At 43.2% G+C, this 22850-nt stretch overlaps 2 protein-coding genes across 3 annotated transcripts; both read left to right on the plus strand.

Moving 5' to 3' along the window:
* The first annotated feature begins 176 nt into the window (after window positions 1–176).
* Window positions 177–3835, plus strand: CIART (circadian associated repressor of transcription). Of its 2 annotated transcripts, XM_081815872.1 has the most exons (7): window positions 177–293; window positions 867–1292; window positions 1461–1536; window positions 1766–1844; window positions 1957–2068; window positions 2451–2504; window positions 3178–3236. In XM_081815872.1, the coding sequence occupies exons 2-6, from the start codon at window positions 927–929 to the stop codon at window positions 2499–2501; spliced, it is 684 nt and encodes a 227-aa protein (XP_081671998.1). In that variant the 5' UTR covers window positions 177–293; window positions 867–926; the 3' UTR covers window positions 2502–2504; window positions 3178–3236. The 2 variants fall into 2 exon arrangements, with proteins under 2 accessions (XP_081671998.1, XP_006728454.2); XM_006728391.3 differs by lacking the exon at window positions 2451–2504 and having other exon boundaries at window positions 3178–3835.
* A 5207-nt stretch (window positions 3836–9042) lies between these two features.
* MRPS21 (mitochondrial ribosomal protein S21) lies at window positions 9043–21860 on the plus strand. The gene is made up of 3 exons (XM_006728319.3): window positions 9043–9147; window positions 9570–9685; window positions 21565–21860. The coding sequence occupies exons 1-3, from the start codon at window positions 9085–9087 to the stop codon at window positions 21743–21745; spliced, it is 360 nt and encodes a 119-aa protein (XP_006728382.2). The 5' UTR covers window positions 9043–9084; the 3' UTR covers window positions 21746–21860.
* The last annotated feature ends 990 nt before the right edge of the window (window positions 21861–22850 follow it).

Raw genomic sequence — 22850 nt, forward strand, 5'->3', positions numbered from 1 at the left:
CGGAATGCTTCCCTTCCAGCCAATCGTCACCTACCAGCGTCTCTATTGGCCGAGCCCCTGGAGGCTGTAGCAAATGGGATGTGAACTTCAGGAACAAGAGTCACGTGCCACTGGCTAGGCAACCAATGAGGGTGCGAGGTCTGTGTACGCAGGGGGAAGGCACGTGCCCAGCCGCACGTGTCTGGGAGGGGGAAGGGGCGGGACCCAGTGGGAGAGAGGCGGAGGTGGGCAGCCGAGACCCGCAGAGTTGGAGAAGGAGCAGGAAACAGCCTGGGCTGAGCCGACCGATACAGGTGAGGAGGCTTGCAGGAAAAGGAAGCGATCCGCGCGAGAGGATCAGACCCGGAGGGGGTAGGTTTAGGGACCGAAAGCAGATCTTGGAACTGGGAAGGATAGCATCACGTGGCAGGCGCGACTGTAGAGGGTCCCGGCTCAGGGATCCGGATCAGAAAGATTGGGAAGAGGCGTGAGGTCCCTGTGGGGAGTGGTCCCTACAGGGTCATTGGGTGGGTTACCGGAGATTTAGGGCTCTCCAGTAGCCCTCGCTGCGGGGTCAGGCTGGGAACAGACCTGGCGAACAACTGTCAGGGGAAGGTGTCAAGTCGGGTAATTTACTCTGAACAGAGGGGAGTAAAGAACAGAGTCTGTGTCAGACTAAGAAGCTGTTCTGCGGAGGCCAGAGGGGCAGTCCAGGTTTTTAATTGAGGGGGGCAGGCGGAGGAGATGACTTTTTCTATAGTCTCTGAGACATGTAATGCTGGGGAGGAGAGAAGAGGTATTATCGTCCCATACAGTACACCCCAGTCTCCCGGTCCATTTCCTAATTTCCAGATTATGGTTACAAACTCCCTCGCTTTGCTCTTCAGTTGCAGGTTCCGATCGTTGGGTACTCCCGGAGTTGCTCTCCAGCACCTGCTTCTGAACCTATGGATTCTCCAGCTAGCATTTCTTCCTGTTCTTCCTACTCTCTCTCTTCCTCTTTTTCCACCTCCCCAGGGAACAGTGACTTTGGCCTCCCCTCCGATAGTGAGGGGGAGGACAAGGCGGCCCGTGGCCCCAGGTCAGACCCTGTTGGGCAAAGGGGAGGTTCTCGGCCCAGCCCCGGTCCTATCCGGTGCAGGCAACGGCCCAAGGTTTCCAGCAACCAACATACAGCGTCTCACTTGGAACAGCGAGGCCTGGCCTCTCCCATGGCAGGATCTGGGGTCAAAAGATCAAGAGATGGTGGATTACAGACCAACATGATCATCCAGGGTTGTACCACAGAAGGAGACCTGCTTTTTGCTCAGAAGGTAAGAGAAAGCAGAGGAAAGTCGACAATACTGGAATGGCTTAGCACCCAGATGGTTAGTAAGGATCCAATGAAGAGAGTGTTGGTTCCCAGATTTGGAGGTGGGGAAGAACAGTACTGTAGGGGCAATTCTCAGTCCTTTCATAGGCTTTGTCCTGTTTTCCTACAGTGTAAAGAGCTTCAAGGGTTCATCCGCCCTCTCACAGACCTACTGAATGGGCTGAAGATGGGTCGATTTGAGAGAGGTAATTATCTGATTAATTGCAATTATCTGGCTAGGTTCATCTCTTTCTCTTTCTCTCAATGTTTTAAATGTGTATTTCTCTTAAATCTTCACAGCCTACATTTTTACTTTTCTGCCTCTGTGATTTAATTTCTTTAGGTGAATTTATTTTAACCCTGTTCTTTCCTTCCTTTACCTGACTAAAGTCTTGAATCTCAACCCTTGATGCCTTTCTCTCTCCCTGACCCCAGGATTGAGCAGTTTCCAGCAAAGCGTGGCAATGGATAGAATCCATCGTATTGTAGGTGTTTTGCAGAAGCCACAGATGGGGTAAGTTCCCCTGGTTCTTTCCTCAGTGCTTCATAAAAAAGGAGATATCTACAATCCTGTCTTGTTGCTTTTTCACACTTAATGGCTTTTTAAAGAAATGTCTTTTTCACAGGGAACGTTACTTAGGAACCTTGCTACAGGTAGAAGGGATGTTAAAGACTTGGTTTCCTCATATAGCTGCCCAGAAGTCATCACTGGGTAATAGCAGGCACCAGCTGACCAAGGTAAGAACTTCTAAAACTGAGGGGGAGATGGGGATATAAGGAAACAAAGTGTACCTGCAAAAATGGGTTCCTTCTGTTTTCTCTTGAGTCTTTTACTCTTTTCCAACAGGTTTCTTTTCAGGGGAGGGAATGCCTCACCTTCCTTCATTGTCTTGATTCCTGTATGGTTTTTGTTCTATTTTGTTCTGATCACTACAAAGAACTCCATGAAGTTTAACCCTATCCCTCATGTGCAGCTTATCTGCTTTCTGCATAGATACAGAAGGCTTTTTGCCTGGCCAAATGAGTCATGCAGGAAGAGTCCTTAGCTTTTCTCTACAATTCCTTTCTCCTCTGTTGCCCTAAAATTCTTTCCTTCTCCCTCTTTTTACTCCTACCCAAGTATCCTTGTACCAAACCCTCTGGAAGTGTGGGCTTCAAGGACTGGTCATAACAGGTATATCACTGGGAGGGGAGGAGGGCACCCATGGGGCACCCACAGAAGGAGTGTTGGATAGATTCTTAGACCCGTTTGGAAGTGACCTATTTTTTGTGCCTTTAAACAACAGGGTATTTATGGGGTACTCAAATTACAGGGAGGGTAAAGTCTCCTATAGGTAATGGACAGTCCTTCTTGTATTCAGTCAACCACAGTTATTATTGCTGTGGGAATAACTCATTCAAAAATAGGCAGGAGGATCTTGCCTGCATATTAATTTATATTTCTTGAGAAACTCAACAAAGGGAAATTAAAATTTTAAATGCAGAAATTGGAGAATGATGATTCCAACTAAAAATAGACTTTTAAAAAAGAAGTTGTAAAATGAATTATTTTATAAATAGTGAGAACCTATGGGACTGTTTGTTTTATTTCTCCTGTCTGGATGTCCGGTGCCTGATATAATGTGGGGTACATAAAAGCCTTCAAGTATTTGTTAAGTAAATGAAAGTATAACTAGGTTACTAAAACTTTTAATCATCGCCTGGCAGAAAATGAGCTGTTGCATAAAACTAGGTATGTTTGCATTGCAAACAGAGTCCCCCAGGAAAGAAAAGTTTTAAGCAACCTAGTGGAGTTAATCTGAAAGCTTTCTCACATGTTTTTTTTTCTTCTCGTCTCCCCCTTCTAGCATTTTCCAAGCCACCACAGTTACTCAGCTGCTTCTTCTCCTGCACCTCCAATGGAAAAGATGGACCAGACACAGCTAGGACATCTGCTGTTGAAACCAAAGCAGCCTTGGCACCTCACTGAATGGCCAACCATGCACCTCACTTGGATCCACACCACTCCAATTTGCAACCCCCCCCTCAGTTCCCCAGGTACCATTTCCTTTAGCCATGGTCCTTTAGGCACTGGAGCCAGCATTGGTGTCATCCTTTTTGTCCAGCACGGAGTGCAGCCCTTCACCCACTCTCCCCCAACCACTCCAGTTCCACCTGCTACAGCATCTGCGGTCATCCCTGGTGATCCTAAGAAGCTCTCTGGAGAGGGACCTCATTGCCACAGTTTGCCAGTAACTCTGCCATAAGCCTGGAGCTGTACCCTATCTGGTCCTGGTCTACCCACCATGGCCAGAGAGATGACTGTGGGACATTTAGAGCAGATGAGAAGCCATCCTCCAGTTGCTCCTGATGTCCATTTTCTCAACCCCTAATCCAGGACTCGAGACTGTGGTTTCTAATTTGTGTAAATATATGTCTCTCTCATATATATTTTTTACTTTTAATGTGTGCATTCGTGTTGAGGGAAGAGAAGTCCTTTTTGATTAAAGAAACTTTATACCTAAAGAGTTTGTTGATTAAAGGAAGTTGAAACTTTCTGCTTAAAATACCAATATTGATCCTCTGAGCAGCAGAGGAGAAGAAAGGGGATGGGAATGTTTGTGACAGTGAGCTCCAGCAAGTTAGAAGTCTGGATGGGATGATAGAAATCCTGTGGAGAGCAAATGAGACTCTGCTGCTGGCTTCCTAGGGACCAGTTACAGGGTTCAGAAAACTTCCTGGGACAGTTACAGGGTTCAGAATTGAGCTTGTGTTTTCATTTAGTCTCAGAGACTAGTACCTTTCCCTTTTGTACTCTTCCAGCTGGCCCAGACTAGCAGGTTCTTCTGCTCTGGGATAGCTCTTTGCTTTGATGGGAGCTGTTGATGCTTGTGGATAAATGCGTATGTCATCTACTGCGGCCAGAGGAGGGACACAAGAGCCAGAACAGCCACTGTGGTTGCCAGTTTTGAAGAGGAAGGGGTGCCCTAGAACTGTCATAATGGGGAGTCTCCTCACATGCAGAGCCACATCTTGATTCAAAAAGCTGCAGGAGGGGCGCCAAGGTGGCTCAGTTGGTTAAGCTTAAGCATCTGACTCTTGATTTTGGCTCAGGTCACGGTCTCAGGATTGTGAGATCAAACCCCATGCTGGGCATGGAGCCTACTTGAGATTCTCTCTCTCCCTCTCCCTCTGCCCCTCCCCCACTAAAATAAATAAATAAATCTTAAATTTAAAAAAAGCTTGCAGCTAAACGTGTGCAAGGCTAAGGAAAGCTACCTAGTGTTATTGGGAGGCAAACATGAAAGTCTGTGAATTTATCTGCATCTGCCCTTCTCTGTATATCACTCTGACTTATTTGTCCCAGTTTCCACCAAAACTATGTCTTCTCCCATCCTAAGCCTTGGCAGTGTATCAGACTACTTGGTCATTTTAGTTACTGTTTATTGGCTACTTAGCATGTTTCTCACAGCTGGTTACACATCTTTCCCCTATTTCTCAAGTTCTCCATTCTCAGGGAATAATTGTCTCTTGATTTCAGAGAACATGACCTCCTTTCTCTTCTATTTTATTTTATTTATTTGAGAGAGAGCATGAGCAGAGAGAGGGGCAGAGGGAGAGGGAGAAGCAGACTCCCTGCTGAGTAAAGAGCCGTGGGGCTCGATCCCAGGACCCCTGAGATCATGACCTAAGCCAAAGGCAGATGCTTGACCAACTGAGCCACCCAGGCGGCCCACATGACCTCCTTTCTAAGGCAAACCTCTCCATTTGTGCTCCTGATTACCTTTCTCCTCTGGAACTTTTGCTGTATTATTTATCCCTTCTTTATCTTGTAACTTCACATTGTTCTTGAGTTATTTATTTATTTATTTATTTATTTCTCCTACAAATAATATTTATTCCTCCCATAAGTGGGATCAGGTCTCTCCCTTCCGGAAAACATCTCTTGAGTCTGATTGTCCTCTTTCTTATCTTTTCCTCATATTTTTGACAGTCTAATCTTTCTGACTCCTTTCTACCACTCAAGCCTTAGCCTCCTGCAGCTTAGCTACTGTCACTCTAGTGCACCTTCTAGAGTCACTAATTATCACACAGAATCAGGTATTCTTTTTTTTTTTTTAAGATTTTATTTTTCGGGGGTGCCTGGGTAGCTCAGTCAGTTAAGCGTCTGCCTTATGCTCAGGTCATGATCTCGGGGTCCTGGGATCCAGCCCTGTGTCAGGCTCCCTGATCAGCCAGAAATCCGCTTCTTCCTCTGCCCTTCCCCCTACTTCCCCCCACCCCGACCTGGCTCATATTCTCTCTCTCTCAAACGAATAAATAAAATCTCTTTTAAAAATTAAAAAAAAAGATTTTATGTATCTACTGAGAGAGCGCACAAGCAGTGGGGAGGGGCAGAGGGAGAAGCCGACTCCCCACTGAGCAGGGAGCCCAATGCCAGGCCTTGATCCCAGGATCCCGAGATCATGACCCAAACCTGAAGGCAGACGCTTAACAGACTGAGCCACCCAGGAGCCCCCAGGATCAGGTATTCTAATGTAGCTTCCACCTAATCAATAGCTAGATCCAAGCACAAAGGCTATGTGCTTCATGCTCTCTGTAGCATTTGACACTCTTGATGCTACCTCCTGAAACTCTCCTCCCTTGGATCCCATGACAACACACTATCCTAATTCTCCTCTTACCTACCTGGCAGCAACTTCCATATCTCTTAATGGCCCCACTTCTGCCTGCTCTGGAGTGTGGGTGTTCCCTTAGGCTCAGTCCTTGATCCTTTACTCTTCTCTGACTACATTCTTTCACTTAAAGATTTCATCTTTCATGGCTTTATTGCCTCAACTTTGAAGACTTCTGAATCCCCATCTCTAGTCCCACTCTCTCCCCTAGAAGACGTATTGAAAGTCTACATTTCTGCTGAACAATTCTATTTACATGTTATTAACACCTAAATATTGTTGAAAATTTCAGCATTTTAAAGCCAAGAGGTATCATTCATCCCCCTAATTTTTTAGATGAGGAAATTTAGGTGGCTTGTGCAAGACAACACAATGTGGGTACAAAACTCTGGGTTTCCAGTCTGGTGCTTTTTCCAGTGGTCACCAATCAAAATATTACCTTTCCTTTAAAGATGTCCTGTTCTTCCTTTTTATACTCTTTTTCTTCTGTTAACACTGTCTAAGCTACCATTGTTTTTCTAGATAACTGAACTTAAAACTTGGTGCCATTCAGTCACCAAATCCTTTATATACGTATATTTCTATATATAATATAAATATATATATGTGTGTGTGTGTGTATTTTGTTAAAGATTTTCTTTGTCAGAGGAGAGCACAAGCAGAGGGAGAAGCAGGCTCCCTGCCAAGCAAGCAGCCTGATGTGGGACTCGATCCCAGGATCATGACCTGAACCAAAGGCAAACGCTCAACCTACTGAGCCACCCAGGTGTCTCACCAAATCCTTTTTATTCTGTATTTGGAATGTCTCTTAAAATCCATTTCTTCCTACCCATTTCATTGCCACATCTTTGGCCTAAACTTTAATTATAGCAATAGTCTCTCTTACCTCTAATCCCTCTCACTGATACCAGATTACTTTTCCTAGAACAGTGTTTTGCATGTCATTTCCTATTCAAATCCTTCAAAGGCTCCTCAGTGCTTTGAGAAGTTCAAAGCCTTTACTCAAAGTCTTTGCTTCTCCTTCTGTTCCCCTACTTGATCCCTCTGTTCGCTTTTTTATTTGCCCTTGATGAACACTGTAAGACTTTTTAACTCTTGTTCATGCTATTCACCTTGCCCAGCCTTTCTTGCTTCTCTCAATTAAACCCTACCCTTCTTTAAGAGACTCACTCAAGTCCTTTTCCCAGTTATTCTCTCCACTAAACATGATATATAAGCTGTCTTTGGCCCTTTACTCCATCAAATGAAATCATGCACATAAAGTACCCATACAAGGTTTGGTATATAACAGATTCTCAAAAATGTTACTTTCCCTCTTCCTTTATTTCAAAAAGAATTTTATATTTTATCCCATTTGATTCCCATGACAAATTTTTTTCCCATGCCAAGTTTTGTGTGATTGAGGGCAACTACCCAACTCTGCCATTGTTGCCCAGAGCAGCCATATCTAATAAGGCAAACAAATGAGCACAACTGTGTTCCAATAAGGTTTTATTTACAAAAACAGGAATGGAACTGGATTTGACCTATAGGCAGTAGATTTCGGACTATGGGTTTAAGTGACATAAGACATATGAGTATCAGAATTTGGACAGAAATCAGATCTCTTAACTTCTAATCCAGTGCTTTTCCATCATATTATCCTTTTGCCTATATAATTTATTTTGCATTTATCATATGCTAACTTGTTTTACTATTTAAAGTTATGTCTACTGTACTGTCTTCTGGTGGTCCAAAAGGCACTGGAATGGTATCAAAACACCTAACAGGGGTGCCTGGGTGGATCAGTCGGTTAAAGGTCTGCCTCCCACTCAGGTCATGATCCCAGGGTCCTGGGTTCGAGCCTCACATTGGGCTTCCTCTCAGCGGGAAGCCTGCTTCTCCCTCTGCCCCTCCCCTTGCTTGTGCCTTCTCCCTCTCGCTCTCGCTCTCTCTCAAATAAATAAAATCTTTAAAAAACACCTAACAAAGAGTAGGCATTCAATAAAAGTTTGTTAATAAGCCTAATGATGTCCCAGTCTCGCTCTATTTTGGTACTTTGAACCTGGCTTAACTTATAACACAAGTACCTGCTTGGTTTTTTTTTTTTTTAAGATTTCATTTATTTGTCAGAGAGAGAGAGAGAGAACGCGCACTAGCACAATCAGTGGGGAGCGGCAGGCAGAGGGAGAAGCAGGCTTCCCGCTGAGCAAGGTGCCCTGTGCGGGACACTTGTGTATCTTTCTTCTTTTGAGCCTTTCTCTACTGTTTTCCAGTAGCCACTAGGTCTGAATTTATGTGAATAACCACAGATGGATATGTAGAAGTAACATATGAATAAAAGAAAATCTGTTTCCACAGTGAAGAAGAAACAAAGGAGATATTTCTACTAGGTCTCACTGGGAGGCAAAGGGATAGAAGTTGTCATAAAAGTCTTCAATTCAGGGCGCCTGGCTGGCTCAGTCCGTGGAGCACGGGGCTCTTGATTTCGGGTGGTGGGTTCGAGCCCCACCTTGGGTGTGGAGATGGCTTAAGAACAAAAATCTTAAAAAAAAAAAAAAAAAAAAAAAGTCTTCAATTCTAAAACCTGCAGGCGTTTCCCAACTCTTTGTTTAGTAATTTCACTTTATTTAGTCAAATGCCTGGGCATATGATGTTATAGGAAACTCACGGTATGTTCATTTCTTTTCCTTAGTTTTTAAGCAGATGAGGGTCGTGAAGCTGTTTTTTCCGGACAGCAGATCTCAAAGAATCTGTGTCCTTTGAGAAAACAGGAAGCGTGTTCAGGAAGCTTTGCCTATTTCTCTCATTTTCCTTCCAGAAAAAGAAATGCCTTAAATATCTATTACAGATTTGATAGGATTAGGGGGTACGGAATCGCGCTGACCTTCTCAGAGACCGAAGCATGAGAAAACGAGAACCTGTTTTGGGCGAATTTAAGGCAACGAATATCTTGCTTTGTCAGGTGTCGAGTCCGGGCTGGAGGCGTGGGGAGTCTGGCGCGGGGGCGTCGGGGAAGGGGGCGTGGAGAAGCCATCAACTGGAGCCAGGAAGAATGTTGCCATGGTTTCCAAGCAGTTTTTCTCCTTCCAGCCTGGATTTCTTCGCGAGGCGCAGGAGATGACGTCTTTCCGCTTCCGGCCGCGAGCTAGCTTTATGGCGCCTGGTTCCTGTGGGAGTTGGGTGAGGATCTGGGGTTGGGGAAAGCAAAGCGGGTATGGTGGGAGGGGAAGCTTGCGCGAGAAAGACTTCGTACCCAGCTCCCACCCCCAAACCCTCCTGGGGCGGTGAGCGGTAACTGGAGTACCCTGTGGCGCGACCGGATCCTCCCGTGCCCGGCCACGTACATCCCCGTGATGACGCCCTGCTACCATCTCTTTTCTTCCCTATGCTAGGGTTGTATTGGCAAAGAGAACTAGGCAGTCTTGATTATGATTAGCGTATGATCTCTGGGATATGAAGAATCCCACGTGCCCCTGTGTCCCTTGTTCCTGGGCACGTTGCTTTTCCAGACCCTGAGTAAGCCGTGCGGTAGAGTGTGCATTCTGCTCTGTTTCTCTTTCTTACCTGGTCTCTATACTTTGCCTTTATCCATTATCCTTTAGGTCCTGCAGAGTGAAGATTTAAATTCCAAGGTCATGGCAAAACATCTGAAGTTCATTGCCAGGACTGTGATGGTACAGGAAGGGAACATAGAAGGTGCATACAGGACCCTAAACAGGTAACCAGAATCGTGCCTAGACAAGCTCTCTTGGGAAGTGCTTGGGTGGTTATTCTTTCCCTTCCCCTGTCATAGATTGTTCTCAAACCTCCGCCAGCCCAGGTATTCAGCCTCTTGAAACTTTTCAGCCCCTTAGTTTATTATCTTTTTTTTTTTTTAAAGGTTTTATTTTATTTTTTTTTTTTTAAGATTTTATTTATTCATTTGACAGAGACAGAGACAGTGAGAGCAGGAACACAAGCAGGGGGAGTGGGAGAGGGAGAAGCAGGCTTCCTGCCGAGCCGGGAGCCCGATGCGGGACTCGATCCCAGGACCCTGGGATCATGACCTGAGCCGAAGGCAGTCGCTTAACCAACTGAGCCACCCAGGCGCCCCCTTAGTTTATTATCTTAAAAATGAAGTTTTTCCCCAAAACCTAACTGTATGGGGTTTGTATATACAGAGCCTGAATTCTCTCCCCCAAGACTTAAGGAACCCAAAGGGAAAATAAAAATATAAAGTTGCTGGGAAGCAGGAACGTAGTACATGATAAATAGAAGGTCGAGGGAGGGATTGGTGTAGGGCAAGGCCAATGGAAAGATGAATTGAGATTTGGGATCTTGGAGAAGGAAGCAAGAGATGGAAAAGTGTATCAGGTTTCGGGGAAGGTTACAGCAAAAGCAAAAACATAAAGGTGGAAATGAACTGGGAGTAGAAGACCTGTTTTGAAAGGTTTTGAATGCTAGACTAAGAGATGTAGAAGGGCTGTAATAAAGAATACCTTAACGTCAGACGTTCTCAGGCCAATAGTTCCTTAGTCTTCCCTTATCATTGGTTGTAAGGATTTTGACTTTCTGGCTTGCTTCATCATTTTCTCTCCCCAGTGTGAAAGAAACAAATGCTTGTTGAGTTGAATTATCAAAGAATTGTATGAAAGAGATTTTTTTTTTTAAAGATTTTATTTATTTGTCAGAGAGAGAGACAGAGTACAAGCAGGGGGAGAGGCAGAGGCAGAGGGAGAAGCAGGCTCCCCGCTGAGTAAGGAGCCCGATGTGGGACTCGATCCCAGGACCCCGGGACCATGACCTGAGCCGAAGGCAGCCGCTTAACTGACTGAGCCACCCAGGCGTCCCTGTATGAAAGAGATCTTAAGAGAATATATGAGCTGGCCTTCTGCCTTAAGGCCAGTAAGGTGGTAGCTTTATTACACAAGTAAGGGAAGCTTTGGACATGTAAATTATGTTTCTTGGATTACACAATCATTGAATGGTGGAGAGGAGCATAAAACACACCTTTCTACTACAGTGTTCTTTGCTTTTATGTCACTAGATTGTTTACTAGTTCCTCTGGAAATGTAGACACCTATGGCAGTCATTTTCCAGTTAAGAATCTTTATTTCATTGGATTTATTAGTGGGGTTCTTGGGGGCTGAGAGGATAAATGAAAGAGAAACTAGTTCTTAGCAAAGAGTTTTAGGTGTGGAGGGTTGGATGGCAGAAGACCATAGTTAATGAGGACAAAGATGCTGTCAGAAGCTGTGTAATTTTGAAGCAGTTGCAAGCTCAAGATGAATTGTGTCTTTTAAGGATCTGGTCTTAGGTCATCCCCATTACCTCATTCAATGTCTGTGCATACCAGTCATATCCTTGCACAGAAGGTGTTCCCTAAAGATAATCAGTTAAGTACTATGTGGTAAGATACCCTGTATCATTTTTTCTATCGCTGCTCATTCCCAACTCTTTCCTATTTCAGACCTAGTGGCATGTCTGTGAAAGGGTCAAAATGTCTAATGACCTTTCTCTGTCCCTATATTATAAGCACAAAAAGAATGTCTTCATAGACTCAGTAGTGAATTAGCTAGTGAGATGAAATGCTGAATTTGGGAAAAGGAAGTCTTGTAGATTTCTCCACCCTTTTTCTGATCTTTTCCTGTAAGTCTTTGTATGATTTTTTTTTTTTGGTGGATTTAGATGGGTCTGTTAGCCAGGGTGATCTGAGATGTTTGTATTATTGAGGGATGTCAAAGGCCAGCTGTTACTTGATGGTAAAACAGATTTTCAAAGGTTTAGCTTTAGCTCCCCTAACCTCCCCTGTTCCTAAAGTGCAAATAACACAAAAGCAAAAATTTGATTTTTAAGAAATGAGCTACTTTGGCAAGGAATGAAAAAACAATTTATGGTGCAAGATTATTTATTAAACCATTTCTTATATTTGTATCAAGAAAGTAGCTACAACTTTAATACTTTTTTTTTAAAGATTTTATTTATTTATTTGAGAGAGAGAATGAGATAGAGAGCATGAGGGGGGGAGGGTCAGAGAGAGAGGCAGACTCCCTGCCGAGCAGGGAGCCCGATGTGGGACTCGATCCCGGGACTCCAGGATCATGACCTGAGCCGAAGGCAGTCGCCCAACCAACTGAGCCACCCAGGCGCCCCTCAACTTTAATACTTTTGACCAAAGCCATGGCTTGAATATAAGAGCACAGAACTCCCTTCCCCAGGTGTCTGGGTGGCTCAGTTGAATGACCGTCTCTTGATTTCAGCTCAGGTTATGATCTAAGTCTAAAAAAAAAAAAAAGAAGAGCACAGACCCTTAAGCAGACTGTCCGATTCAGATAAATCTCTGCTCTGCCATTTATTAGCTTCATGATCTATGGTAAGGTACTTAATGTCTCTCTGCCTCAGTTTCTTCATCTGTAAAGTGGAACTAATAATAGTACCTGCCTCTTGGGTTTGATGTGAGGATTAAATTAGTTAGTATGATTAAATTGCTTAGAACAGTGTTTGGCACATTGTACATTAGCTATTATGATAAGTTGGAAGTCATTGTAAGGAAGTTTTTACCCTTTTGGTTTTGCTTGTGGGTGATTTATTTATTTTGAATGGTTAAGTTTACTTTAGCTGTTTTTTCTCTATCTTCCTTGATCATTAGGTTATGCTCAAGGTGGCCTGGAGATGAAAAAATGAGAAAATTAAGCTTTATTTTTTTAGGACAATCCAGTTTGCTGCTAATACTGGAATGACTTTTTTTTTTTAAAGATTTTATTTATTTATTTGACACATAGAGACAGCGAGAAAGGGAACACAAGCAGGGGGACTGGGAGAGGGAGAAGCAGGCTTCCCACTGAGCAGGGAGCCCAGTGCGGGGCTCGATCCCAGGACCCTGAGATCATTACCTGAGCTGAAGGCAGATGCTTAACGACTGAACCACCCAGGCGCCCCTGGAATGACTTTTCTTATAGACAGTGATACTTTCCAACCAAGTCTCTTCTATTTAGCCAACTGCTACTCTCATTTTGAAATAATAGCATTTATTCCCTCTGTATGCTCTGCTCTTTCATCTCTATTTCTAGTTATAAAAATTTAAAACCTGAAAAACAAAATATTCCTAATTTCCTGCCTGAAGGAGTTGATCCTCTTTCCATTGATGTCAGACCTGAAGAAAACATTAGGCCTTCTACCTTCTGAGACACCTTTCTGATGTCTTTGTCTGGGATCGTTCTAATTAACTTAGAATCAAACCTCTATATATCTGCATCTTCCAAAATGCAATATATTTTAATTTTAATCAACATTAGAGTTTTTCTTTTCCTGTTTTTTTTTTTCCTTTTTTTCATTTTATCTAAAAATCCTTCCTGATTCCAGATGCAAGTGGGTGGCAGGTGAAGGAAGAATAAATAAATGGCAGAAGATGAGGCATGTTTGGATTCTTTCTGCCATCTGGCCTGGCCTGGTACTATCTCAGTTCTTGTTCTTAGGAATCTGTTTTCATATCCCTCTCTGTCTCTTTTTTTTTTTCTCTTTCTTTTTTTTTTTTTTTAATTCATTGCCATTGCATCTGTTCTAGGGCTAGCACCTCCACCCCTATTCAAGTTAAAATTGGTGCTCTGGGCAAATGCATCAAATTTATTCCAGAGGGGCGCCTGGGTGGCTCAGTTGGTTAAGCGACTGCCTTCGGCTCAGGTCATGATCCTGGAGTCCCGGGATCGAGTCCCGCATCGGGCTACCTGCTCAGCAGGGAGTCTGCTTCTCCCTCTCCCGCTCCCCCCTCTTGTGCTCTTTGTCTCTCTCAAATAAATAAATAAAATCTTAAAAAAAAAAATTTATTCCAGAGACTTTTGTCTCTGGATTATACCCTTGGCACACTGTCAAATATCCTAATTAAGAAACATGGCATTACTGGGGAGCCTGGGTGGCCCGGGTGGCTCGTTCGGTTAACTGGCAGACTCTTGATTTTGGCTCAGGTTATGGTCTCGGGGGTTCTGAGATCAAGCCCCACGTCAGGCTCCTTGCTCATCGAAGAGTTGGCTTGAGGATTCTCTCTACCTCTTCCTCTGCCCCTCCCTCCACTTCTGGTGTCTTCCCACCCCACCCCCAAAATAAATAGATAAATCTTTACAGAAAAAAGAAACATGGCATTACTTTTTCTTCATTTCAGGGATTAAAACACCAATTTAGGAACAGCTTTTGGGGAAAAATTATATAGTACTTAAAAAGAAAGAATTTGATCAGAAAGAAGAGGAATGGTTGGAAAGAAAAATAGACAAAAAGATTCAAGTCCCAGAGACTCAGGGCCTCGGGTATGATGATCTCTTTTTGGCTTCCTAATGAATTTAGAAAATTCATACTTTGTGGCTGGGATTATCTAGGAAAGCAGTGCAAGATGCGCATGTTGTTGGGGTGCTTGGTGGTCCAGTCAGTTAAGCACCTGCCTTCGGCTCAGGTCATGATCTCAGGGTCCTGGGATCGACCCCCATGTCAGGCTCCCTGCTCAGCGGGGAGCCTGCTTCTCCCTCTGCTTCTGCCCCTCCACCCGGCTTCTCTCTCTCTCTCTCCTCTCAAATAAATAAATAAAATCTTTGAAAAAAGAATTAAAAAAAAAAAAAAAAGAGCATGTTGTTAGAAGGTGCCAGGTTGGAGCAAGTGTTACAGTAATAATTTTTATAGTCTTTCGGGAGGATACTTATTTTGTCAATTGGCGTTCAGTCTTTAGGAAGCTAATATTTCTCTTCCTTTTAATCTTGGAGTATTAAATATATATGCTATAAATTGTATTTTAGCTTCAGGGGGAGAAAATGGGCAGATATTTTGCTCTTAGAATGATTCTCTAGGCAAGGAGTTTAAGCATGAAAATGTGAGCCAGCTGGTTCTGAGGTATCCCATCTTCCTGTCAAACACAGTATTTTCTGATGCACTTTTCTTATTTTTCTCTGCTTTTTCTTAATGACCTCTCTGGCCACCTTTTCTGTATTACACCTTTTCTGTATTCTGTATTCTGTATTACACCCCAGGCCTCTCCTTATCTCTTCCAGCTTTCTGATGGTTGGTAGTTTAAAAATGAGTTGCATGTCCTGTGGTCTAATTACAACAGTAGGCAGGAGAGCAAATGAGATAAGAGGGAGGTGGTTAAAGCTTTGGTATGTTTGGAGCACAAAGGCAGTCTTACAAAGGAAACAGCCTTTGTGTCTGTCCAGTGAGACCACCACAAAATGCTTGTTGTATAACTAAGAGCCCTGATTCCTGCCCTGAGATAAGGAGATGGAGAGTGGGGGTTGCTAGGAAACCCTGTATGATTGGCTGGCCCCCAAGCAAGGAAAGGCAAGCACACTGGAAGTGTGCCTAGTTGACCTCTTTTATTCCCGGTAGGCAAGCTTCTGGGCCCAGTGAGTCCTTGTGCATACACGTTATCCTGGCGTAGGCTGGCTATGCTGACATGTGAGTTTGCCACTTCCAACCTCCCCCAGCCCGGGCAGCTCAGCTCCTTTTACATAATCTGATGAATTTAACTAAAATTGGCAGCAGATTTCTCCTTCAGTGTTAGGTTGCCAAGCGCCCAAACTCCAAGCTGATTTGTTTACTCTAAAGCCCTTGGTCTGCTCGTCCTTGAACTACCTTTGGAAGCAGAAGCATCATTAGTAACATCTCTCTATTCATTAGTTCTACAAAGCTCTTTCTGCATCCTTTTTTATTAGAAGTATATTGAGTAGATGCCTCTACTGTAGGGACTCTGGAGCTTTTGAAGGTAATCTGTGCTTTTTTAGGATAACTAGAAAGAACTGGGTAAGGCTTAGCTAGTGTAGTTAGGTTCCCATCCAGGGAACACCATTTAGCAACCCCATGGACCATGATCTTTTCATTCTTTCCCTTCCTCCATTCTTGGATCCTTTTACTTTTTTCTTATCTTGCTTTTTTTTGCCTGACCACACAGGCATTTACTTGGTAAGGTGATCACTTTTTTTTTTTTTTTTAAGATTTTATTTATTTGAGATAAAGAGTGAGAAAGAGAGCATGAGCAGGGGGCAGAGGGAGAAGCAGGATCCCCACTGAGCAGGGAGCCCCGATACGGGGCTGGATCCCAGGACCCTGAGATCATGACCTGAGCCGAAGGCAGAGGCTTACCGGACTGAGCCACCCACGTGCCTGGTAATGTGATCACTTCTGTTTCAAACCTTTGAAACTCCAGTAGGATACCTGACTGAGTATATGTCTGAACTCCCTCTTCCTTTTCCAGTTTTCTTTCATTACACTTTTAAACTGTCTTTGTCAAAAATAAACAGTCTTTGTCATTCCAATAGGATCCTCTTCCTAGTGAAGTCATATCCAATGTCCCTGGTTTTTTTTAATAGTCTCTCCTCAAACCCAGTTTCCATGTCCTTTTTTTTTTTTTTTTTAAGATTTTATTTATTTATTTGACAGAGACAGAGATAGCAAGAGCAGGAACACAAGCAGCGGGAGTGGGAGAGGGAGAGCAGGCTTCCCGCCGAGGAGGGAACCCCATGTGGGACTCGATCCCAGGACCCTGGGATCATGACCCAAGCCGAAGGCAGACGCTTAACGACTGAGCCACCCAGGCGCCCTTCCATGTCCTTTTTATATTATATATCCAATCTTTTTCTTTCAGAGACTTTTCTCTTGTTTCTCTAATATACTAGACTAGTCCAAAATGTGGCCTTCATTAGACGGCAGCAAACAAGATCTAGACAAATTAAGGCTTAGATCTTTGGATCATTCCTTTCCCAACAGTGTGCCATGTCTTTTTGGCTCCCATCTTTTTTTTTTTTTTTTTTTTTTAAGATTTTATTTATTTGTTTGACAGAGAGAGACAGCAAGAGAGGGAACACAAGCAGGGGGAGTGGGAGAGGGAGAAGCAGGCTTCCAGCCGAGCAGGAAGCCCGATGCGGGGCTCAATCCCAGGACCCTGGGATCATGACCTGAGCCGAAGGCAGACGCTTAACGACTGAGCCACCTAGGTGCCCCTGCCATCTTTTTTTTTTTTTTTTAAGATTTTATTTATTTATTTGAGAGAGAATGAGAGAGAGCGAGTACATGAGAAGGGGGAGGGTCAGAGGGAGAAGCAGACTCCCTGCTGAGCAGGGAGCCCGATGCGGGACTCGATCCAGGGACTCCAGGATCATGACCTGAGCCGAAGGCAGTCGCCCAATCAACTGAGCCACCCAGGCGCCCAGCCCCTCCCATCTTTTTATCTGGATTCTACTTCTAGCTCCATTTGGTGATCTTGGGCATGTCATCCTCTCTGGACTGTTTCCTACTCTGTAAAAAGATGACATTGCCTGCTTCTTTAATTTTATAGGATTGTATTAGGATCATGGATGTGAAAATGCTGTCCAAACTCTAATGTGCCATCTTAGGAAAGGTAATATTATTGAGGCTTTCTGAGCTATTATTCCCAAGAACTGTGTCTATAATAAAGCCTCTTAATACCCTGAGCTGTGGACATGTGTCAGTCACCTAGAAGATTCATTTTTATGAATTCATTTTATGGATCTTTACTGATAATATGCTCTTTGCCAAGCATTATGTCAAATATAAAAATGACTTCATTTTCAAAAATGAATACAAAAATAAATAATTTCTAACCTTAGAAAGCACACACCCCAATAAGGGAGATTTTATTTATTTATTTGAAAGAGAATGCGAGCAGGAGGAGAGGGAGAAGACCCCAAGCAGACTCTGTGCTGAGTGCAGAGCCCGACGCAGGGCCCCATCCCAGGACCCTGAGACCGGAGCCAAAATCAAGAGTCAGATGCTTAACCGACTGAGCCACTCAGGCGCTTCAGCAATCTATGTTTTAAAGGGTTATCCAGGTGATGGCTGCAGGCTGAAGTTTGAGGACCACTGTGCTTTGGGAACAGAAGGAAGGAGTGATCACACTCTATTGTAATTCTTGTATAATTATCTTCTTTACTACACTGCAAGGGTAGGGAAGCATGTTTAAGCTTGTTTTCTGTCCTCAGCATTTAACACAATGTCTGGTACCAAGTTGGAATTCCATAAACATTTAGTGATTAAATGATCAGTTAGATGTTTATTTCTGTAGTCCAGGTATAAGATGATAAGGACCATAATTAGAGCTGTGGCCATAGGAAAGGAGAGAAGAAAGAGATCTGAGGTTATAGAATTCTTGGGTTATAGAATTTATAGGATACGGTAAGTGTGGATGTGGGAAGTAAAAGAGAAGGCCTAGTCCAGGAACATGCTGAGATCTTTAGCTTGAGTAATTGCTGATGTCATTAATAGTATAGAGGAGGAAAAATAGATTTTAGGAGGAGACAGTAACTTTGGTCTTTGTAGGGTTTTTTGTGTGTTTTTTAAATGTACAGAACTTTATTACTCAAAAATGCGAACCATCATCTGAGCTTTCAGTGAGTCATAGTCACTGACCACAGATCATGGTCTTTATAGGTTTTGAAGCAATTGGAAATAACAGTCTAGCTCTAAGGTAAGATTGGGACTAGAGATAAAAAGATTCAGGAGTCAGCAGTATCTGTGTCAGTTCTCAGGTGGGGCTCTATATTAGAATTACCTGGGAGTTTTTTAAAACATTTCTAGTGCATAATTCCATGCTAGACCACTTAAATCAGAATCTTTGAGGAAAGGGGCCCAGGAATCAGTACTTTTTCTTTTTTCCTTAACATTTAATTATTTGAGAGAGAGTGTATGAGCGCAAGCCCGTGAGGTCTGCGCAAGTCAGGGGAGGCGCAGAGGAAAGAATCTCCAAGCCGACTCCCGCTGAGCGTGGAGCCTCCTGCGGGGCTTGCTCCCAAGACCCTGAGATCATGATCCAAGCTGAAACCAAGAGTCAGCTGCTCAACCAACTGAGCCATCCAGGCGCCCCAGGAATCAGTACTTTTTAAAAACCTTTCAGGGGATAATTCCATTGTGCATTAGTGTTGAGGCTCACTGGTAAAGATTAAGGAAGTCATGTAGAACCAGAAAGAAGGAGGTTTTTAGTCAGAATCTGGAGGGGGGATACCAACATTTAAGAGTAAATTAAGAAAGGGGGGGAATCGGAGGGGGAGACGAACCATGAGAGACTGTGGACTCTGAGAAACAAACTGAGGGTTCTAGAGGGGAGGGGGTGGGGGGATGGGTTAGCCTGGTGATGGGTATTAAAGAGCGCACGTATTGAATGGAGCACTGGGTGTTATACGCAAACAATGAATCATGAAACACTACATCAAAAACTAATGATGTAATGTATGGTGATTAACATAACATAGTAAAATTTAAAAAATAAATAAATTTTTTTAAAAAAGTAAATTAAAGAATAAGGGTAGCAGAGGAGACCCTTTGTGGGCCAGGATATGGAGTCTATTTTAGTTTTTGGTGCCTTACCTCTCTATTGTAAGATTCTAGTGTTGGATCCACATGACTTCTGGGCATGACTATGTTTCCAATAGAACCTGAATTATCTGCTTCTCCTGCTTCTGGGAATTTGCAGTAATTCCCTTGACCCCATCTTCCTACCACTAACACCTAGACAAACTGATTTATACAAATAATGATTTTCTAGTAGCCTATAAAGCATTCTTGATATTAAACAGCAGCAGCCTGGGAGAGGATCCCATAGGACAGTGGTTCCCATGTCTATTCACATTTGTTATTTACCCAAAGCTCACATCTTTTCAAGTTCATGTTCGATCTATAGTTGTTATCTTGGGCTTTGTGGTATAACATAGCAGCAAGAAATAGGGCTTCCCACTGGGCAGAAGTAGCTGGTGGTTTCTTTTATTTTGATTTTCTTTTTCCTCTATTCCCCTTCTTCTACTTAACCTCCTTATCTCCAACTGTGTTTGTGACTTAACTTTTTACCTGTAATGAAAGAACAGGGTGAGCAGGAGAGGGCCCATGTAAACAATGCCAGAAATGGAGGGCAGCAGCAGCAGATGCCTCTAGACCTCCTTAGGACCAACTGGTGATGGATTGAGAGGGAGCAACAAATTACAGATTGGAGCCAGAGTTCTCAGGAGCCTAGGGATTGAGTAGTTTATAAAAGAAGCTCCAGTGTCTTTGTGGAAGAACAAAGAGGTAAGTTTGAGTTAGATGTGTTATTAATCCAACAAGAGTACCCTATGACCCAGCAATTGCACTACTAGGTATTTACCCAAAGGATACAAAATATAGGGTCAAAGGGGTACATGCACCCCTATGTTTATAACAGCATATTCAACAATAGCCAAACTATGGAAAGAGCCCAAACGTCCATAGACTGGTGAATGGATAAAGAAGATGTGGGGTGTGTGTGTGTTACTCAACCATCAAAAAGAGTGAAATCTTGCCATTTGCAATGATGTGGATGGAGTATTATGCTAAGTGAAATAAGTCAGTCAGAGAAAGATAAATACCATATGATTTCACTCATATGTGGAATTTAAGAAGCAAAACATATGAACATATGGGAAGGGAGAAAAAAGAGAGAGAGGGAAGCAAACCATAAGAGACTTAACGATAGAGAACAAACTGAGGGTTGATGGAAGGAGGTGGGCAAGGAATGGGCTATATGATGAGCACTGGGTGTTGTATATAAGTAATGAATCATTAAATTCTACTTCTGAAACCAGTATTATACTATATGTTAACTAACTAGAATTTCAATAAAAATTTGAAAAGAAAAAATATATATCCAACAAGAGGAACTGCATTGCAAGGAATTGGATGGGCAGGAAAAAACACATTGAGCTTTTTATAGACCCTTAAAGAGTAATAAAACATAGTTTCTTCCTTCAGAGATTTTCAGTCTAATGAGGGAGACATTTGTATAAATAACAGAATGAAGGAATGAAATAATCGTTAAGTAGGTATACAGTAAAATAAATTATTTCCTCTAAGAAGATATTCTTTTTAGAGAGGTGGCATCTAAGTTTGGCATCAAAAAGATGAGGAAAATTTTACTCAGAAGGTTGGCAACTGGAGGTGGGGGTGGCATTCTAGATTGAGGAAGCAGCATGAATAAAGACTTGGTATTAGAGTGTGTTCAGTAGTCAGCAAAGTAGTGTGGTACATGGGGAAAATGATGGGTGAAGCTGTTAACTTAATACTCCCATTTGTATCATTGGTGTGATGAAGGCCTCTTCTCTCCTTGTATTAAGTAGGCCCAGGGATATCTCAGGCCTACAGACTTCCCTCTCTCACTGTGTCAGTTGTGTCAGTTAAACTGTAGGGATGGGGTAGCATTTGTCACTAAGGACCAATTAGGAATCACCCCTAATGATTTGTTTTTCCTACTACAAATGACTCACCCCATCTGAAGATTCTGAAATGATCCCTTGGTTGAGAATCACTGCCATAGAGAGCCACTGTTCTTAAGGACTGTGTCACATCCCTCAGGTGTGCTGTGGGAGAATAAAGGTTGAAAATATGACCCTGACTATGAACTCCCCAAGACCAAGGACTGTGTCACTAATTGCTTTGTTATTTCCCACAAATTCCTATTTGGGGATTGCCTCTATAAGTAGGCAGTTAAAGCTATATAACCACCATTTCACATCATAATTTTTATAGACACCAGTTGTTTGGTCTGTTGACTTCTGGCCGTCTGTGAACTTGGAAAAGAATAATAATGAGCCCAGGTTTCTAACTTCATTGCCTGCCTTTATACAGAATCCTCACCATGGATGGGCTCATCGAGGACATTAAGCGACGGCGGTACTATGAAAAGCCTTGTCGCCAACGACGACGGGAAAGCTACGAAACCTGTCGGCGGATCTACAACATGGAAATGGCTCGCAAGATCAACTTCTTGATGCGAAAGAATCGGCTGGATCCATGGCAGGGCTGCTGAGGCCTGTGGATAGTAGGCCCAGTATGAAAATCCCTATCCAGCTGTCTCCTTTCTTTCTCCAATCCCATTTTCTCTTACCTTTCTTGTAATAAATTCAATCACGTATGTGCAAGAAGGCCTGCATATATAGAAGCAATCCCATAGTCAGCAGTGGACCCTCTCTTTTATTATGTGAAGGAGAAACTAAGTCAAAAAGTAGTCTAGGAGTAGAATGGTGGTTGCCAAGGGCTGGTTGGGAGTGGGGATTTAGTGTTTAATGGGTACGGAATTTCAGTTGGGGAAGCTGAAAAAGTTCTAGAGACAGATGGTGGTGATACTTGCACAACAATGTGAATGTACTTAGTGCCACTGAACTGTACACTTGCATGGTGAAAATGGCAAATTCCATATATATTTAGCTATAATAAAAATTTTTAAGTAGTCTAGGAGAGGTGAGGAACTTTTCTAAAATGTAGTGGAATATATCTACCATTTCCTACTCAATTCTTATGAAACCCAAAGCAAGACATTATTGGAAGAGCATCTGTTACTCTTTACTGAATTGTCCCCTCCTACCAACTGTTAGATAAAAGGACAGGAGAGGAGGCATCTACGTATTTGGAATAAATTTTGCTACTGAAACACCCATCAACCAGACTAGAGTGCTGGAATCCTTATCCAGAGGAATCCTTTTTATTTATTTATTTATTTATTTATTTTTTATTTTTTTAAAGATTCTATTTATTTATTTGACAGAGAGAAAGAGTGAGAGCAGGAACACAAGCAGGGGGAGTGGGAGGGGGAGAAGCAGGCCTCCCGCCGAGCAGGGAGCCCGATGTGGGACTCGATCCCAGGACCCTGGGATCATGACCCGAGCCGAAGGCAGACGCTTAACGCCTGAGCCACCCAGGGGCCCCAGAATCCTTTTTTTTTAAAAAAAGATTTTTATTTATTTATTTGACAGAGAGAGACACAGCGAGAGAGGGAACATAAGCAGGGGGAGTGGGAGAGGGAGAAGCAGGCTTCCCGCTGAGCAGGGAGCCTGATGTGGGACTTGATACCAGGACCCCGGGATCATGACCTGAGCCGAAGGCAGACACTTAACGACTGAGCCACCCCAGGTGCC

The sequence above is a fragment of the Leptonychotes weddellii genome, chromosome 4 (genome assembly GCF_054177405.1).
Source record: "Leptonychotes weddellii isolate Sample4059 chromosome 4, ASM5417740v2, whole genome shotgun sequence".
In the NCBI taxonomy this organism is placed as follows: domain Eukaryota; kingdom Metazoa; phylum Chordata; class Mammalia; order Carnivora; family Phocidae; genus Leptonychotes; species Leptonychotes weddellii.

Coding starts and splice junctions, on each gene's coding strand:
- CIART (XM_006728391.3), top strand. CDS start 927: ATGGATTCTCCAGCTAGCATTTCTTCCTGTTCTTCCTACTCTCTCTCT. Junction 1,293..1,460: donor ACCTGCTTTTTGCTCAGAAG/GTAAGAGAAAGC, acceptor GTTTTCCTACAG/TGTAAAGAGCTTCAAGGGTT. Junction 2,069..3,177: donor GCAGGCACCAGCTGACCAAG/GTAAGAACTTCT, acceptor TCCCCCTTCTAG/CATTTTCCAAGCCACCACAG.
- MRPS21 (XM_006728319.3), top strand. CDS start 9,085: ATGACGTCTTTCCGCTTCCGGCCGCGAGCTAGCTTTATGGCGCCTGGT. Junction 9,148..9,569: donor CTGGTTCCTGTGGGAGTTGG/GTGAGGATCTGG, acceptor ATTATCCTTTAG/GTCCTGCAGAGTGAAGATTT. Junction 9,686..21,564: donor GCATACAGGACCCTAAACAG/GTAACCAGAATC, acceptor GCCTTTATACAG/AATCCTCACCATGGATGGGC.